This window comes from Rhincodon typus, chromosome 6 (genome assembly GCF_021869965.1).
Source record: "Rhincodon typus isolate 14 chromosome 6, sRhiTyp1.1, whole genome shotgun sequence".
Lineage (NCBI taxonomy): Eukaryota > Metazoa > Chordata > Chondrichthyes > Orectolobiformes > Rhincodontidae > Rhincodon > Rhincodon typus.
The window spans coordinates 98127897-98148408 of NC_063337.1; the positions used below are offsets into that span (position 1 = coordinate 98127897).

Here is a 20512-nt window from a genome sequence, read left to right on the forward strand (position 1 = left end):
ATGCTCATTCACCTTACTTGACTCCCAGCTAAGAAACACCTTGATTTTAAATTTCTTATCATATTGTTCAAACCCCCCAGGTCTCGCCATTCCCTAACTTCGTAATCTTCTCCAGATCTACAATCATCTGAACTCCTTGAGCTGTTCTATTTCTGGGCTCTAAATTATTTGCTGTTCTTTGCAGCCCCCTTAAGTATTAACTATTTCTCTCCTACAAACGTGATTCCTTTTGGAAGGTCAAATTTGAATGCTGAATACAGGGTTAATGGCAGGATTCTCAGCAGTGTGGAGGAACAGAGGGATCTTGCGGTCCACATCCATAGATCCCTCAAAGTTGCTACCCAAGTTGATAGGGTTGTAAAGAAGACTTTTGGTGTATTGGCTTTCATTGGCAGGGGAATTGTGTTTAAGAGCCGTGAGGTTATGCTGCAGCTCTATAAAACTCTGGTTAGACTACATTTGGAATATTGTGTTCATTTCTGGTCAAGTCATTATAGGAAGGATGTGGAAGCTTTAGAGAGGGTGCAGAGGAGATTTACCAGGTCTTACGAGGAAAGGTTGAGGGAGCTATGGCTTTTCTCATTGGAGCTAAGGAGTATGAGAGGTGACTTGATAGAGGTGTACAAGATGATGAGAGGCATAGATAGAGTGGATAGTCAGAGACTTTTTCCCAGGGCTGAAATGACTATTTTAAGGTGATTGGAGGAAGGTATAGGGGAGATGTCAGAGGTAGGTTCTTCACACAGAGAGTGGTGAGCGTGTGGAATGTGCTGCCAGCAGTGGTAGTAGAGTCAGATACTTTAGAGACTTTTAAGTGACTCTTGGATAGGAGGATAGTAAAATGTAGGTATGCAGGATAGATTGATCTTAATAGGATAATAGGTTGGCACAACATCGTGGGCCGAAGGGCCTGTACTGTTCTATGTTCTATGTTCTAAACACCTTCACTTCACAAACATGATGTCATTCACTTATTTAAAAAATACATGTATGTTACAATCCAAAATCTACATTAATAACATAAACTGTGACCAGCAGTGATCTTAGGGAGCAGGATCAATGGAATATAAACATAGCTGGACAGTTTGTAAATTATATATCCTTGGTTATTCTTGATAAGTTCAAATTTCTTTGTTGGCTGCATCACTGATATACATGTATGCACAACTCAGGATGATTTAGTTCTTCATTTGAAAAGTATCCCAGGAATATGTTTTTTTAAACATGTTTCTAACAGAAAATTAGTTGATTTCTGATGTCCAGTCTCAACAAATTAATTTGAAGTGGGACCCTGAAATTAAAGAAACCCACAAATTAATTCAGGAGAGTTATTGAAGAAATTGAAAACATTGCAACCCCATCTTCCTCATACTCACCACACACATAAATAAATCTCTTCAAGTAGATTTCATTTGAAAAATGCAGTATGCGACATGACATGGCCACCCCAAACATCACACCAGCAAAATGATAGAACACTTGAAATTTTGGACATGCTTTGTGCCATTGACAAAAATCCCAAAAATGATTGAATTCAACAAATTGTATTTAATTTTCCAACCTAGAAACTTTCCAGTTAGGCCCAGGGATGTTGCAGAGATTTGCAGGGAATATATAAGCTGATGTGGGCAATTCAGTATCTATCAGGCATGAGTACACCAACAGTTTACATTTTGACAATGCTTGTAATGAAGTGTTGTTTTGTCAATAATACAGCAGCAAATGAAAAGGTAAAATGATTAGTCAAGTGTGGTGCGCTGAACTAGGTTGAAGCAATAAAAATTTTACCAGCGTGACTCCTTCATCATTTATTTGATTGACATTCCCACCAGCTGCCAAGAGATTCCTAACATCTGCCAACATTTTGGAAGGACGTTGCATCTTCATCTGTCTCAAAGAATTTGCATCAACACCTGTACAGAATAATATTTGAATTAAACATGAATAACTGGCATATCATGCAACACAATGACATGAATTGAGAAATGCTGCTTGTGATCTTCCCGTAAAACAAAGTAAAGTTTCAAGAGATTTACAAAAAAAAAACCCTAGTATCTCATTAGAGAAATTACAGCCCAAGGTACTTCCAGAACCTTTAATAAGCAAAATTGGACATCAAATCATGGAGGGATTTGGGCCAAGTGCAGGCAGGTGGGACCAGTTTAGTTTGGGATTATGGTTGGTGTGGACTGATTGGATTGAAGGGTCTGTTTCTGTGCTGTATAACTCTATGACCCAAAGAGGGTGATTGGACAGATAGGTTTGATGACAGATATAGGTTTTAAAGGAGCAGTTTACAGGAGGAGTGAAAGGTAAAGAGCAAGTGGCTTAGGGAATACATAGCCACTAATGGTGAAGTGAAGAAAATTGGGGATGTGCAGAAATCACTGGAATGTCAGACATGGAAACAGGAGAAGGCTATTTGTCTCCTTGAGCCTGTTCCACCATTCAATGCTGATCTTCCACCTTAATGTTACTTTTCTGGGCAACCCCTTACCTTTTCACATCTTTAATATCGTGAAATCTATCAATCTTTGTCTGGAATATATATACACAATTCACCAATCTTAGGTTATAGAGCTGGAAGACATTACAGTAAAGGGGGATGCGAAGGAATAGAAAAATTTTGAAAACGAAGATGATTTGTTCAAATTAAGGCATTGTTAGACTGGCAAACAATGCATCTACAGTGAACAGCGGTATTGGACGAATAGGGCTTGATGCAATTTAGAGAATTTCATTAACAAATGAGCTGAGGCAAGGGTGGAGTAGAGTGATTTTCAGAGGTGGAAGTAGATGATATTAATGATGGGACATGTATAAGCTAGTCACTAATAAATGCAACAGCAAATTCAGAAGAAACCCAATGACAAGAATGCAATACTCATTGTCACAAAATGTAATCAAAGTATATAACATTTAAGAAGCACTGAGATAAATATGGAAGGGAAAAAGAAACAGAAGGATATTCAGATAGAGTTAGATGAAGAGGGATGGTAGGATGCTCATGGAAAGCATTAAAACCAGCATTAAGTTGAGGCACTTGTTTTTGACTCTATGTAACTTTATATAAAATCAAGTAATATGCAACATGAAAATCATTTGACTGGCAATTCAGAATCATCCAAGCAGGTAAGAAAGAAGAGATAGTAGGAACTGCACATGCTGGAGAATCTGAAATAACAAGGTGGAGAGCTGGATGAACACAGCAGGCCAAGCAGCATCAGAGGAGCAGGAAAGCTGACGCTTCAGGCCTAGACCCTTCTTCGTTTCTCCTTTGTCTGCTCCACACTCCCCACTAGCCTCACCACACCCAATGTCACAATGACGCCACCCAGAAACTGGAGGAGCAGCACCTCATATTCCGCCTTGGCCTAAATGTGGAGTTTACCAGTTTCAAAATCTCCCCACCCCAGGCCTCATCCCATGACCAGCCCTCCCTCTCATCCCCACCTCCTTGACCTGACACAACCTGTTCTTCTTCTCTCACACCTCTTCGCTCCTCCCACCTCACTGACCAATCCCCATTACTGCCTACCTGTACTCACCTATCACCATCCCACCTACCTTCCCCAGCCCCACTCCTCCTCTCTCTATTTATTCCTCCATTCCTCCTTCCCCATTTCTGAAGAAGTGTCCCGACCCGAAACGTCAACTTTCCTGCTCCTCTGATGCTGCCTGGCCAGCTGCATTCCTCCAGCTCCATTCTGTGTTATCTCTGACTCCAGCATCAGCAGTTCTTACTATCTATATTACTGCTTGGATACCAGGCACTGACTTGCATGATTCATTTCATATGGCCCCATGTTATCTGGACATTTTAAAAAATAGAATCCTTTTCACTTGCAGTAAGTGTCAGGATGACCCCCTTCTTGTTTTTTCAGTTTGTGGAAAAGATGAACATATTCATCGTTTGGGGTCTGATGAGTATGTAGATAACTGTGAAGACCCATCTGTGCTTATTGTCTACTGAAACATACCACAGACAACAAACGTTTGGTGCTGGTTCAAAATTCCCTCCACTTGTAGTTTCTTTCTACTTCTGGCATGTATTTACTTCGAAGAGGAGCTGCACTGCTTTTCTATTTCAATACACGTGGGCAGTAATCTCAGGGAAACTCTGCCAGGGCATCAAATGGCTTGAGTGAAGCCTTTAGCGCTTCCATTTCACCACCTGGGAGCCCTCATCAGACTCAAAATCTCCAGGGAAGACTTGCTTTGGTAAGTGAGTAATAGCATGAGTGTGAAGTGATGAGAGAGCTTGAAAACAGCACGAGTTGGGAATGATCTGAAAGCTCAGAAAAAAAATTACTGATGTGGAGGCTGCATTGGGAACTGCTGATGTAATTGGTTGTTAATCTGGTTAGGGGAAACAGCTAATTGGTGAATACTCATAATTTTCTGACATTCATTGACACTTTATAAATAAACGTTAAGGTTACAGGTCAGCTTGGTCAAGTGGATAAATGAAAAAAAGAGGGCAGCTGTCTGTGGGCATACCCAATGACAATTCCTCATAAGACGTTATTCCATCTGAAAGAGTACCATCAGAGGAGATGGAGCCATGGACCAACACAAATACTCCCACTTAACTGGGTAAACAGTTTGTTGGGCATTAACTCTCAACAAGCTCTGCTCGGGTGGCTCCAGATTCCACCATCTGTGTCCATCGTTGAAAGGAAGAATGCTAAAGGTCCAGCAGCAACTTTGTGACATATTGACAGATGCGCCACCTGCATCATCTATAAAAGCAGGGAATGGAGAAGCCTGGCTCCTGTAGTTGTGGATTAGTGTTGCAAATAATTGAGACAATGCTTGTAGAGAATGCTGTGTGCATGGAGTCTAGAGAGTGACTCTCAACTGAGACAATGCTGCCATGACATTGGACATTGTGGAGAGGTCTGTTCCCTGAAAACAACTGATAAATACCTTGTCTGTGACCAATGCAAAATGGTCATTAAACTACATCAAGCTGCGCACGAGCAGAGACATAAGAGTTTTGTGGGTGTAGAGGACAATAATGAGAGGAGGTCATAATTTGGGAAATTGTCTCAAAGTGCTCCCACTTCTCACCCATAGCTCACTTTTCCCACCCAATCCAGTTAGTACCCAATATACTGTCTCAGTTCCTAGTGGATCATCAATTGAGTAGCATCTCTTCCCTATCTTGTCCGTTACTGTGACCTAAATGTCAACGTTTCTGCTCATTGCCCCATAATGAATCTTAATTCATGTTGTGTAGTGGGAGCATGCATGTTTCAAAGGTTCTTTTGTGACTTTCCCTCCAGCATAAGATCAAAAAAGGGAATGCACTCTGACAACTACACAATGTTTAAAACTTGACTAGCACTTGTGGTGCCATCAATAATGAAGCATTCCATTCAGGACTGGGCAACCTGCAGGTTTAGACTGGTAAGTAACATTGCTGCTATTCAAACTGCCAGGCTATGACCAAGAGATAATCTGACTAACTCCCATTGATATTCAATGCCATCACAATCACTGAATCCCCAACAAACAATAGGCTGGAGTTACCACTGATGAAAACACTAATTAAACCAGCCATAAAATCTGATAAAAACAGAAGGCCTGAATCTGGGAATGCTACGGTTGTTGTGAATACCGGGCTGTGCTCCAAGAATGAGTATTCCACTTAGATCTCAGTAAGTAATGTTTACAAGGTTGCAGAGAGGGAAAGCTTTGTATGGTTGACATGTCTATTACTTTGTAAAGACATAGTTCTTTGAAGGGTCCTTTCCCCACTGTCTGTTTATTTTTTGTTTTCACATAGATTGAGATATCTAATAGATAAAAGCTTGACATTCATACTATGAGTGGCTGTGATTGATTGACAACTTTATGAGGAGGTAAGAAAACCAATGGATTTCAATGGCAATGCTGAATGACAGTTATATTTTTGACTGGGGCTTTAAGACTTGGCTCTCAGGACTCTTGGGGAACTAGGCTCTCACTCCCAACAATAATTCACAATCCTTTTGACAGGTTGTGAGCAATATCTCCTGACAAGAGGGGCATGACTCCATCATGACTCCATGATCTGCTCACTCCTACAATGGAGCCAGTAAGCATGGTAGTGCCACATATATGGGCTGGCTACCTGTATCCTTGTACCTCACTAGCCAAAACTGCTGGTGAAGGGACCTATCAAGGTACCTTGGAATTGGGCCACACAAGGTGATCACAGAGTTTGGATAAAAGTACTTTACTTAGAAGTTTCCAAATAGTTTGGATGATCGAGAAAGGTGTTAAGGGTGTATAGTTGTCAAGTTCAAGAGAAACTTGTATACATACTCGGGAGAAAAATAAATAATTAGCTGACATTTTTAAATTACGGCATAACCCAGAGAGATCACGAGGACGAAGAACAAAACAGAAACATCCAAAATCTATACCTTACTTTGTATGTCATACATATTTTGAGAAAATTTAAAATAATTAAAATGTTTGATTCTGGGAGCTTCTGTATGTTCTGCACAATGTCTATTTGCATCAACTCACCTGCACTAGTCTCCAATGAATAAACAGGGAAGCCTATTACTGTTTACTCGATCTTCCCATCATGTGTAATTTAATTGCTATTGAACAATGTAACTGAGAGATCAGGAATCTGCCAACAAGTAATGTGAAGAAATAAATCTATCAAGGAGAATCACCATCTTGAAATTAAGTGTGATCAAGAGAAAATTAAACTATACTGCAGGTTAGAGGCTTTGAAAACAACCTTGTGCAAATACTGTTAAGAAATTTACTTTTAGACAAGAAGTCTGGATATTTTTAATCAACTTGTTCAGGCATGTCATGAGAAATTTCTGGAGCTTGTGATATTGTTACCTGTATGCGCTTGCTGGGCAGAAATTGGATGGCGTATTTCCTATATTCCAAAAAAAAAGACTGAACTTCAAGAACAAAGTGTTTTATTAGCTGGAATTCTTTTAAAAAACGTCTTGAGCTCTTGAAGGTCATTATATAAATGGAAATTTTCTTTGATGCATTTTTGCATTTCTTAACATATTTTACTAAAAGCTGTTGAAGTTCAGAATATGGCCTGTATCCCATAGGATTTTGTTTCATTCTCAGTTATCTTTTTCCCTTATCTGTTTTTCTAATCAAACTGTTCAGAGATGTTATTAATCACCTCTGAAGCAGGTGAGACTTGAAATTAGGCCCCCCAGTCTAGGGGTAGGGACTCCATCACTGCACCACCTCCCTACTTTCAATTTTTTTGTTAACCCATTTTTTAAATCAACCTGTTCAGTGATGTTCTTACACACCTCTGGAGCAGGTGGGACTTGAAGCCATGTCTAAGATTTTGTTTCTTTGTAGTAATAAGGCTTTAGTTCAAATCCAGCCCAAATTCCTTCTAACGTAATAAAAATCTTCTTGGCCTGCTGGCTGTAAAGAGATTATGTTAATAAGTTTGGTTCGTATAAATGTAAAAATGGGATCTTTAAAATTATAGACAAATTTGATTGAAAACAGAATGTTTCTGGAGTTTGAGAATCTAGAAGAAAGTGACTAATACACACACTGGGAATTGGGATGCAAAGCAGAAGAAACACAATTATACTAGGGATTGTGAGATTATGGAAATTGTTACTAGAACTAACAATTGAAACAGAGACGTGGGCAAAATATTTATTTACATGACTTTAGAGGCTTACACCCTGTTCTTTGGGGAAGACAAAGGTTGGGACCCCTCATTAGTATCATTGATGAATGGGTATACAACAGGGTGCAGTTTCTTCTTCTAAGCTATGAGGTCCAGGTTCAAGTCCTACCTACTCCAGAGGTGTGTGATAACATTGCCAAAAACAAATACATCAGAAAATATCTGTACCACAGGCCGCGCAGATAGCAAGCGAGCTGACTGCATTTGGTGACTCAACATAGACTGCGCAGTGCCACTTGAAGCAATGTTGTGCAATGAAGTTTCTCAAAGTTGCTATCAACACTGAAGGCTAAATTAGATAGATTGTTGAAGAAAGGGAAATAAATGAATTAGAGAGCAGGATATGCATGTGTGGGGATTAGGCAGCATAAAGGCATCTTCCTCGGGGTCCGGAGTGTATCGCCAGCTGGTGAGTCCGGACCGGGACCCTGGAATGGGTGTTGAGAAGGCGGACGGTGGCGGGATGAGCTCTGGGGACCTGGTATCTTGGCAGAGGCCGGTGGCTGGAGGTGGTTTGGGCTCAGCATCCAGCGGCCCCGCAATGTCTTTGGGCAGCGTTTGCGACGTCTTCCTCCCCAGAATCAGCAACAAAGAGGGTGACTTCTGCTGCGTCTTGTGGCTCGGTATTCCAGTCTTTTCCTGAACCCAGGAGCCGGGAATTAAACTAAAGTGGACTTTGTCTTAATTTTTAAAGTTTTTTTTTTCTTATCTATGCCTTGTGTTGTTAATATAGGTGCCCTGATGGCTTAAAACAATTTTCACTTTGTTTTTGTAAAAAATACAAGTAACAATAAATGACTATCTGTTCCTGCAGTGATGCTAACTAAAGGATAAAACACAGGCTTTGACCAGTTGGTCTGAACAACATGAAATCAAACTGCAATGGCCTGCTGTGTTCATCCAGCCCTGCACCTTGTTGTCTCGGATTCTTCAGCATCTGCAGTTCCTACTATCTCTGATGCAATTTTTATGTGCTGGATTGGCTGCTGTGCGGAGTGGGGGTGATGGTTCGAAAGCAAACTGACTGCTATTTGCTGTCCTAACTCCTCTGAAACCAATTATAACTTCCAGAGATAACTCAGTGTGGAGTTGGAGGAACACAGCAGGCCAGGCAGCATCAGAGGACCAGGGAAGTTGACATTTCGGGTCGGAACCCTTCTTCAGAAATGGGGAAAGGGGAAGGGAGCTTTGAAATAAATAGGAGGAGGGGTGGGGCTGGGGAAGGTAGATGGGATGGTGATAGGAATTCCAGATGTTGGGCACATTGAAATCAGTGCAAATTACAACTTCCTCTATCTACTTTTGAAATCTGTTTAAAATATTAAACCTTGTTCATTGATTTTTCAATGGTGAAAATGATTATTAACATTGAAAGATCAATAATATTGTATTGTTGTGAAATGATTCTTAATGATTAATTAGTAGAACTTTCAAACTACTGTAAATTGAAGTTATTTTTGAAATTTTTTCACTAATAAGGATTTTACTTTCACGCTTTGTGTGAATTGTTCTCTGTAAAAAAAAAATTAAGTAATTTTATTTTCGTGCTGTCAGATTCTGGTTTAGGGATCTGTGATAATCCTTTCATGTGGTTGATACTTGGAGAGCTTCATTATACTATTTTTGCTCTATCCTGGGAATGCCCAGTAAAGAATTTACAATTTCGTACCATTGCACAGTGATACAGCTGAAAGCTCTTGCTGGAATCTTTATTGAATCTGAATCTTAGAGGCCGTCTTATGGTGCAGTTATGGTGTCCCTACCCCTGGACCAAGAGACCTGGGTTCAAGTCCCACATTCTCCAGAGATGTGTACATCTCTGAACAGTTTGATTAGAAAAACAGGTTGAGTCTGAATCTACCACTTACTCCAGGGATGTGTGTTAACATCTCTGAACAGGTTGATTAGATAGTATCTTCAGCATCTTGTGACACAGCAGTGGAGTGTGTGGGCCAGAAGATCTGAGCTTGAGTCCTACCTGTCCAGGAGGTATGTCTTAACAGGTTAATTCAAAGTATTTGAGTCTTACTCTGTGGTCAGCAGCAAGTGCCTACACTGCAAAATCCACATAAAAATCAATTCCTGATTGACACAGACTAAGAACAAAAACTCTGCCAACTGCACTAATTAGCCACCTCTATTCTTTTCAAAAATACCACAGTAGCTGGTAACGGAAATAGCGTAGTCAGTCAAGGTGGTGCTTCTGAGGTTTGGAATGGAATGTATTAATTCTGCATCTTCCTGTGTTAAATCTACCTAGTAGTACTCAACAATGACAAGAATGAAAAAAAGGAGTAGATTTCTGCTGGTTAATTCCAACTTTGCTTGAAGAACATGAAAAACCCGAAGGGGAAGATTATCATAGTAACAATGTTTAAAAAATACTTATTAATAAAATAGCCAAACTAAATCAGAATTTTAAAAAAAGTTGAAAGAATAACTATGATTCTTGTTTCACCCTGTTATTGTCAAAAGACACAATTCAACAAACCTCTGTACATATTAATTGTTTTTGATAGACAGAGGATGGGAACTAATCCTCTTTATACTCACACCTGCCTTTCCTTTTACACATCCAACCACAAATAATGTTCACATAAGTACTGCTGGTAAAAGGCATATTTTGTGTAAACTTTTTCATCAGGACAATTCGCAAGAAATACCAAAGCGAAGGGAAAACAACATTGAGAAGAGAGTGCTGATTGGTTTGCAAGTGGACTCTGATTAGTAGGAATATTACCATGGAGAATTGATGAGTATAAGATCAAAAGATTTGACTGAATCTGTCTTTTTCCAGCAAAACTCGGATCCTATCAACCAAATAACTGTCTAACACTAGGTTACCTTTTGTTATAGCAGAAAAATACACGCAGAATGTAGACACAGGTAATGTGTACCCATGCGATAGGGTGGGAAATTCAAATGTCAACACATGCTCTGCTGTCTCTTTTATTAAAGAGTCAGAACAATCTGTGAGGAACTGGGAAAAATTCATAATTCATCTGAATATACAATTTTGGGCAGTCAGGGGCTTGTAGCTCATGACGATTGCTTATTATCCTGACTTTATATCTAGATGTTAATTTTTGCTAAGCAAAATAAATTGTAACATTTTACATTACATAAATGACAAAAACCATTCCAAGCAGAAAACTGATATGAGGATTTAACAGCAGCTAAGTACTGTTCATGAAGTAATGTATCAATTATGTACCATTATCTTCTAGATGTCGCAGAAGAATGGAGCTTGATTCTGTGCCTTCCATTGTGTAATCCAGTGCAATATTTCCATTGATATCTTGTAATAATACATTGGCTCCAGCCTGAGAAAACAACGTCAAAATTTATTAGCATATATCTCTGTATGATATTTCTTATATTTGGATAATTAAAACAGATAAATATCTTCTGTTCATATCAGTTAATGATGTATTCTATCTTGAAGCATTTTTATGTAACTTACTTTAGAATTCAATTATTCCCCTTGTGTATATCTCGTTTTTCCACCCAATAATGCCTTAATGCCATGCCTTCAGCCACCCAACTCCCATATTCTGAAATTTGTTTCCAAATTCTCTCCAATTCCCTCTCATTCAAGGTGCTCTGTAAAATTGGCCATTTTGACCATCCCTTCTGGTATCTACTTTAATTTGGAGGATTTTTTTTGTTCTATTATATCATATTATCATTATGTAAAATGTTTTGGGATGTTTTTCTACATTAAAAGTGTGATATAGAAGTAAGTTATGGTTGGTTGCTAGTCTTCTGCCAAATTATGTCTGAAATCTGTTCTTCTGATGTGGTAAAAATAACCTTTAGTTGTCCTGTACTGGTGGTCATAGGCATTATTGTGAGTTGCTACAGACCATGTAGGGATGGTGCCTCCCACCATTATGGTATTCTGTAGGAAATTCCAGGATTACATCTCCATGACAATAAAGGAAAAACTATAAAAGTTCATGCCAGAATAATCTATCTTGGAAGTGATGGTGTTCCGACAGCATTGCATTCAATGATGTGTAAGTTGCAATGCTGGAACATTGGAAGTTCAGTTGGGAACCAATCTTCATGAAAGATGTCAGAAACAGGGCTGCAGCATGGTAACAACATTTTGGGTAGAGCTCCATACCAGCAATGCAGGATAAGAAAGAAATAGGATTAGAACAGGCTGTACCATTCAGTAAGGTCATAGGTAAATTATATATGAGCTCACCCTTTCCATTGTATTCCCATATCCCATGATTCCTTTAGTGTCCAAAAATCTGTCAATCTCAGACTTGAATGTATTTATCATTTTTGCACCTATAATTGCCTGGAGCAGGAAATTCCAAAAATTCACAATCCTCTGAGCAAAAACGTTTCTCCTCACGTCAATCAAAGTACCACTTAGCCTGAGATTAGCATCTCCTTGTTATAGAGTCAGAATTGTACAGCATGGAAACAGACCCTTCAGTCAACTCATCCATGCCGACCAGATAACCTAAATTAATCTCATGCCATTTGCCAGCATTTGGCCCATATCCTTCTAAATCATTCCTATTCTCAACTCTCCAGGATCTCGGCCCGAAATGTTAGCCTTTCTGCTCCTATGACGCTGCTTGGCCTGCTGTGTTCATCCAGCCCTGCACCTTGTTGTCTCCAGCCAGGGAAACAGCTTTTCATTATTCTGTCAAACCTCATGAAAGTTGTACACATTTTACTAAGATCTCTACATATTTGCTGAGCCTGAGAGAATATGTCCCACCTGCCTGCTCCTGGCCCATTTCCCTCCAAATCTTTCTTATTCATGCACTTACCTGGGTGTCTTTAAATGTAACTGTACTCACGTCTAACACTTCCACAGGAAGTTCATTCCACACGCAAGCCACCCTTTGTGTAAAAAAAAAAGGCCCTCATGTCTGTTATTAAATCTGTCCTCCCACCTTAAAACTGTGCTCTCTAGACTTGAAATCCCCCCATCCAAGGAGAAAGACAACTACTATTAACCCTATCTATACACCCCCACCGTGATTTTATAAACTTCCAAAAGGTCACCTCTCAACCTCCTATGCTTTTCTGCATTAATAATCCCAAATCATGCAAATCCTATCGAGACAGGAATTCAGGGTGGAACCATTATTTCAAAGGTTCTTTTGTTTAACCGATCTGCGTGTTTGTTAAAAGAAGTTTAGTCTGTTTGCATTTTGTGAGGTGAAAACTATCGGAATGTTCTTCAGGCTTAACCTTGGTGCAAGATATCTCAGTGGTCCTCACTTAGCCTTATGGTAGAAAGTGGTAAGCACTCAGTCAGCTCATAACAGACAGCCTGCTAGGAACTGAAAATCAGCTGCAAAGAAATGTTTGTGCAAGGAGAGATATTATAAACCAGGCAATGTTCTTGATAATTAAATCCATAAAAGAAGAAAACAATGAAGCCCATCTTTAAACTGAAGAGTCCACAGTTGTGAGGTCTATAAAGACTGTAGATGATTGCTTAGCCAAAAGTTAATGGAAAGATTCCCATGAAATTTGTACCATGTACAATAGCTGGAATACCAATGGCATTAAACTAAAAATCTGCTGAGCTGTCCCATGAATTTGGGTGGATCCCCAGCAAAGTGAATAAACTCAAAATTCCATAAGAAAAGGGTATTTTTGGATTTTGGGAGTTGATGTTGTATAAAGTATAGGGCGATAGATAAAATAAGAATTTATAGGCTATCGTGTTAAGTTAGTGGTTTTTACTCTGTTTAATTCCTTTTGAAGGCAGCACAATGGCTCAATGGTTAGCACTGCTGCCTCACAGTGCCAGAGACCAGGGTTTGATTCCACATTTGGGCAACTGTCTGTGTGGAGTTTGCGCATTCGCCCCGTGTGTGCGTGGGTTTCCTCCCACAGTCCAAAGATGTGCAAGTTATATGGATTGGCTGTGCTAAATTACCCATAGTGTCCAGAGATGTGCAGAGTACATGGATTATCCATGGGAAATGCAGCGTTACAGGGATAGAATAGGGGGTGGGTCTGGGTGGGATCTCTTTAGAGGGTCAGTGTGGACTTGATAGACTGAATGGCCTGCTTCCACACTGTAGGGGTTCTAATTATTCTGTATGATTATTCTAAACAATTCAGTTCATTTTTATATTTTTGCTTAGGAACATGAAATTTTGCGGCATAGACCTCTCAGTTAATTGCTGAGTGTTCAGATCTCTTTTTAAATGTTAATGGTACCTAGTAAGGTTCTAACCTTGATAACTAAGGTACTTCAAATTAGATATTAATTTTGTGGGAGCTCCTCTGCATCCTTTCCACACTAACATCCACTATATGAAGTGTCCAAACAGACATAGTTTTCTAACTAACTTAACCAAACTCTTGTACTTATTTATTTATGAAGAGCTGAGAGCTGTCTTGAGTAAGTGAATGATACAATAACACAAGAACAAAACAGAGGTTGCTATAAAAGCTCAGTAGGTCTGGTAGCATCTGTGAAGAAAATTCAGAGTTAACATTTCGGGTCTTCTGACCCTTCCTTTGAACCTTCCTCAGAACAATAATACAAGTTTCTTCTTCCTTCCTTTCTTTTATGAAGATATCTTAAAGTCAAACAACATATGGTATTTCTGAGATACAACATATGTTCAACATAACATTAATTTTCCCTTAATGATTTGAAATGGATCTTAGTCCAACAAAAACTGCTTATATCACGTAGTACCTTTAACATAACAAAATGCTCAATTCTTCAATAACCTCTATTAAACATATACTCTAGATCTTCCTCTGAGTCATGTCATTGAAAGAAGCAACTGTCTGAAAGGGTGCAACCAATTCCATCTGAAGGCTAATGAACAACATAAGGAAATATTCGGTCATATTCCCATGATCAAAGTGCTATGTTTTAAGGAGTCTTTTTAAGAAGGTAAATGACAGATGTTTAAGGAGTGGATTTCAGAACTTAAGGCTTATGCATCAGTGGAAAATGCTGAAATCTATTAATAAAAAAGGTGCAACAAGACATTCTGACAATCATAACATATTCAGGCAGAACCAATATGATTTTACAAAAGAGAAATCATGTTTGATGAATTTATTAGCATTCTATGAGAATGTAAAAAGCAAGGCAGATAAAGGTGAACCAGTAAACATACTGTTTTTGGATTTACAAAAGGCATTTGATAAGGTCCCAAACCAAAGGTAACTGCAGGAGATGAATGCTCATATCAGCAAACCTGCAAGGGCTGTGCTATTGTTTACAGATTGAGTTTCAACTCTCTATCATTTTCCCTAACTTCACAGGAATAATGATTCCATCAATGATGTTCGGGATTTTCCCTGACCACATATCGTCCAGAGAATTTCTCGTGTTATAGTGCCCTCCCCCAACTCCAAACATTCCATTTCTATCGCTATCTTAAACCGTACAGTCCTGGTAAAACCATTGTTTTAGTCTGTTCCCATCTCAATGAACTTATTTCTTTCTGTTTTGTTTATTTTTTAGCTCCTCACCATCCACAGCCATGATTGATTGCATGCCCTACATTTTTTCAACAAGTTCCAGTTTTTTTGGTCCTAACCATTTCCTTTTCATTACGGATGTTTTGTATCTATTCCCCCACCAGGATGGGCTGAGGGCCTCCACTACTTCGTTGAACTTGGGCACAAGCTGTCCTGATCTGCCAACACCAACCTCTGCCTGGTTGAACTTGTTCTCATATGGAACAATTTATCCTTCCACTTGAATTAGAGATGCATTTATAAGTGTCCACATAGGTGCTAGCCATGGCTGCCTCCCTATAGGCATGCCTCCACTAAATTGACCACAGGATCAGTGCTGTTGCCAGGTTACACCTAGAACTAAAGCATCTTCATCAACCTTGCTTGAAATTTCCATCATTCTCTTGACTTTACATGGTTCATTGCCAACTCTTCCCCCCGCTTCCTTGACTTCTGCGTTTCTAGTTCTGGGGATTTACTGTCAACTAGATTATAATCCCTCTTACTTGCCCCTGCTCCCTCACCTACATTTCATCACACCTTGCTTCCGGTATCTCTTCTGATGACACAATCTTCCACAATAAAACTTTGAATAGGTCTTCCTTTCTCCTGAATTGGGAATTCCTCCCTCACCTTGGCTTATGGGGTCAACAATCATGTCTAACCCATTTCCTACACTTATACACTTATCCTTTCTCCCCACCTCCCAGAATCAAAACAGGGTTTTGTTTGTCCTCATTTATCATACCATCTGCCTCAGTACCCAATGGATTATCCTCTGCCAGTTCTGCCACCACCAGCATGATTTCACAATGAAACACGTTTACCCATCCAGTGTTCAGTCAGCATTCCTTCCCCAACATCCGGGTCCACTCCTCAATCACCTCCCACACACTTTATCTCTCTTCCTCTCTCCTGGTACCTTCTCTGCAATGGTAGATGATGCAACACCTGCCGTTTTGGCTCCTCTGTCCTGCAACATCCAAGACCCCAAAAAAGACTCTTTCCAGGCAAAGAAATGTTTCTTTCGATTTAATATGCTACATTTGCTGCTCACAATGCAATCACCTCTGAATTAGAGGCCAAATTCAGATCTGTTTTCCCTCCACTTGGTCCACAAGCATGATGACAAATTTCTGATGGTCTGTCATTTTAATTCTCCACATTTCTATATAAGGACTGATATCTCCATCCCCAGCCTGCCTCACTTTCCCATTGAAGCTCCAACAAGCTCATGGGACAGCACCTTACTATTTGGTTAAGTACATTACAGCTTTCTGGACTCAATATTGTGCTTGATAATTTAATATTGCAAACTCTGTTTTCCCCCTCCATCTTGTTTTTTTTTATTTTGTTTTTGGACACAGCTATTCATTATTCTGCCATTCATACAATGCCTATAGTGTGGGAGCAGGCACTTCAGCCCATCGAGTACATACCAATTCTCCATAGAGCATCCCTCCCAGGCCTCATCCCCACCCTATCCCCACATTTCCCATGGCTAATCCACCCAAGTCTGCACATCCCTGGAAACTATGGCCAATTTAGCATGGCCAATCCACCTAAGAAGAACTAATGGGTACAATCGAAGTGAGGGTATGGTTAAGCAAATGATTGGTTGCAGAAATGTGACTCAAAATGAGTTAAAGATACAATTTTCAGGATATTGAAAGTGGACCAATACATAATAGACCAGTACACAGACAATAAATAGCGTATGACCAGACAGCTCATTTTACAGAGGTGAGCATTTTTGTGAACAAAAATGAGTTCATAAAATGCCACAGCAAACAGATAGTAATTTTAGCAGGCAGCAAACCTTTCTATACAGAACACATCATGATATTTTGAAGTGCTATCAAGGCAAGTGGAAACATTGTCAAAGATGCAGAGGGTAGGTTTTTAAAGGCAGTCTTAAGACACAAATGACAAATGTCTCGTTGAGTAAAAGAACCTAAAAACATGATGTCCTTTTTGCAACCTATTTTCTCACTTCTGGTGTTGAGTTGATTTTTTAGAGCAATTGTAATCGCAGTACTTTTGGTACACCTGGAGGAAGCATGATATCACAGGAAAACAAATACTAATGTGATATTGTCTCAGATTCTAATTTGTGCAAATGCTTCTATCACTGTGAGCATCAGAAAACTTTTAATGAAATCCATCTCTCTATACTTTAATGCCGTGTGCCTCGAAAAAAATGTGTGCCTCTTAATACATTTACAGAATTGTTAGTAAATTGAAGCAGTAGCTAAACTAGAAAAAAAGGCCTGGATTTCTGTGAAGCTATTAAGGCTGTGCAGCAGACAAACTATTGATCAATTTGTGAACTCTCAAAGGAGCCAAAGATTAGAAGCCAGTTGGTAAAGTGGATCAATTATGTCATGACCAGAGAAATATCAGTACGATGTATCAGTCAGTACTGAGCATCAAAGTACATAATAATTGAGATCATTTGAACAAATGTTAAACAAATGTCACCCATAACATGGGAGTGAATCCTTACAAGAATTAGCAAATGGTTTGATCTATTTCAGTAGGAAAATGAAAACCTGTCTGCAAATTATTTTCAGCATTTAGAGGTCAAGTCTTTGATAGTAAACTGACCCTAAAAGCTGAAGTCTAATCTGAATAAAAATGCTACATAACAAATATGCGCAAAGAGAAATTATTATACATGAGGAGAATTAGGCAAGGTACTTGTCAAAATGCATTTTAAGGGGTCTTGCCACTTTTTTTGACTATTAAATGTCCAGCTGATTCAGGGAGGTGTCTGTCTCCATGGTACAGCTGATTTTATGTATCTTTAAGCATGATTAGCATAGACATTGTTTCCCTAGAGGAGTACATATCAGGAATTCACTGACCTTCAGACCTGAATTTCTGGTATACTCAGCATTGTGAGCTTAAATTGATAAAATCTGCTCCTTATTGAAGTGCTGAAATAGTCAACAATGTAGAATTAAAGTCCTCTCAATGTTCACAATGGCCTTTATTTTACAAAATATTAATTATAAGCTGCAGAATAGCTATTCATGATACAGCAAGTTACTCTCCAAAGCTAATTAGTGCCAGAATGTTGCAGATTCAGTAGAATTAGTTTTAAACATTTTTAGTTTTAATAGATTTTTAGCATGTTCATTATCAATACATTAAATGAACATCAAAGCAATACATATGGAGGTGGATGAATCACATAATAGTACATCAGGAATACAGAAAAGGAAATCAGCAGTTCCCACAAGAATCACTACATTATTTTTAATTACTTCTCATTATACTGGCATTTTTGGTATATATTGATACTGGTATATATTGTCCATTCCTAGATGATCTCAGAATCGTAGAATCCCTACAGTGTGGAAGCAGGCCATTTGGCACATTGAGACCCTCTGAACAGTCTCCTACCCAGTCCCGCCCTGTCCCTGTAACACTGCATGTCCCATAGCTAATTCACCTAACCTATACATCCCTGGACAGTTCAGCATGGCCAATCTACCTCACCTGTAAATCTTTTGTCTGGTGGTCGTAGTCCTTCTTTGTGAACTGCTTATAAAGTTTATACAAGTGAGTGGCTTGCTAGGCCAGTTTGAGGGGCAGGTAAGAATTAACTATATCGCTCTGGGCCTTGAGTCATCTGCGGCCTCCCGCAGAAGGTGCTGTCCAAACACCTGGGACTTAAAACAATCTGGTGACCTTTTTGCATTTCATCTTTATATGATCGGTTTAAGAAATCAACTCTCAGATTTGAACTGGATTTTTGCTGAGCACAGCTAATTCTCGGAATGGTGGCTAGGTCTGATTGTGGGATTTCTGACAATTCTCGGCAGTGTGGGATAAGGGAGCTGACAGTGGACCTCCTCCCAATCAGCAGTCTTGCCCGTTCAAGTCCGTTGCCATGGTTGACTTGATCTCTCCAGCCCCTCTCCCTCTCTCCAGCCCCTCTCCGTCTCTCCATTCCTGCAGTTTTTGTAAAGTGGTTCTGTAAGCAAAAATAGATATGACTCACCACCTGTCTGAAGTGGCATGAACCAGTAAGGAACCAGCTGTCTTCCCCAGTCTCTTACTGCTGTTGTTGCATTCATAATACAACTTTCTGGGGTAAAATCCAGTGATGAAGCCAGTGCTTACACCAAATGGGTGTTAATGGGTAAATTTTACAATCAGCTCTCCCAATGCAGAGCTTCAGTTGAGAGGAGAATGTACCTGAAAATCATTTGCTGAACGCAGTATGCCTGATTCATATGCTGTATGGCATTATGGTTCTGAGGGAGTATCATTGTTTTCACAATTATTCTAACCTCCAATGCTTGATATTCTATTGAAACAATCTAACTGAGAAAGACACTAAAGAAGTTACATGATCCACTAAAACAAAACAAAGAACTGTAAGTGCTGGAAATCTGAAACATAAACTGAAAGCACTGAAGAAACTGAGCAAGTCTGGAAAGGGAAACAGAATTAACGTTTTGAGTCCAGTGATCCTTTGTCAGAATTGAAAGCAGCTGGGGAACAATCCCATCTATGCTGATTGGGTAGGGAAAGGGAGGGAGTGAATAGAATATAAGGAATTGGTGCCAAGAGAGTGGAAGAGAAAAAGGAGGGGCAAACAAAGGAATTGATGATGGTAAGCCGAGATGGAGATAAATGTTGGATAAGGTGCCAACGAAGGACTGTAAATGGTTAAAGATGGATTAGCGCTGCTGGAAGAAACCCATACAAAACAGGACCTCAGGAGGTGTGGGGGTGGGTAACAAACATGGGTATGCACATTCCAAAATTTTTAAACTCATGGTTGAATCCTTAAGGCTGTAGGGTGCCTAGGCAGAAGATGAGGTGTGGTCCCTACAACTTGCATTGAGCTTTGCTGAAGCACCACAGCAGGCCTGAGAGAGAAAGGACTGCATGGGAATGTCAAAGCCTGGATCCAATTTCGCTGCATTCAGTCAAGGCTACTGTATATGTTTCTCGAAATGCAATCTCTTTCACATCGGCAAGACAAAATGCAGACTGGGTGACCACTTTGCAGAACATTGGTAATCTGCCCACAAAAATGATCTCAAGCTTCCAATCGTTGACACTTCAACAAATAGTTGGATAGGCAGGTTTTGACAATACCTTCTCACCCAGCCACCAATGTAACAGTTACCATGCTAACTGGGATTATCCAGTGCAGTACAGTCAACATCAATAGCTCCTAGTGTGGGCCTGCAGAAATAACTTCACACTGATACATGATTCCAAGCAATGGGGAATGTTCCATTCAGTCAGATGGGGTCAGAAATACTCTCCTGACCTCTTCTGTTGCATCAATTCCCTTAAAGGTCAGGAGCAAATTAATGCAGATGC

The 20512-nt window shown here is 39.7% G+C and overlaps 1 protein-coding gene across 1 annotated transcript in view; it reads right to left on the reverse strand.

The window, feature by feature from the left end:
• The window catches only part of myo16 (myosin XVI), a 301066-nt gene that overhangs the window by 213271 nt on the left and 67283 nt on the right, over window positions 1-20512 (reverse strand). The window contains exons 4-5 of the mRNA XM_048598425.1: window positions 10905-11013; window positions 1789-1913 (exon numbers count right to left, since the gene is read on the reverse strand). Coding sequence (XP_048454382.1) covers window positions 1789-1913; window positions 10905-11013 — 234 coding nt within the window. The remainder of the gene's footprint in view (window positions 1-1788; window positions 1914-10904; window positions 11014-20512) is intronic.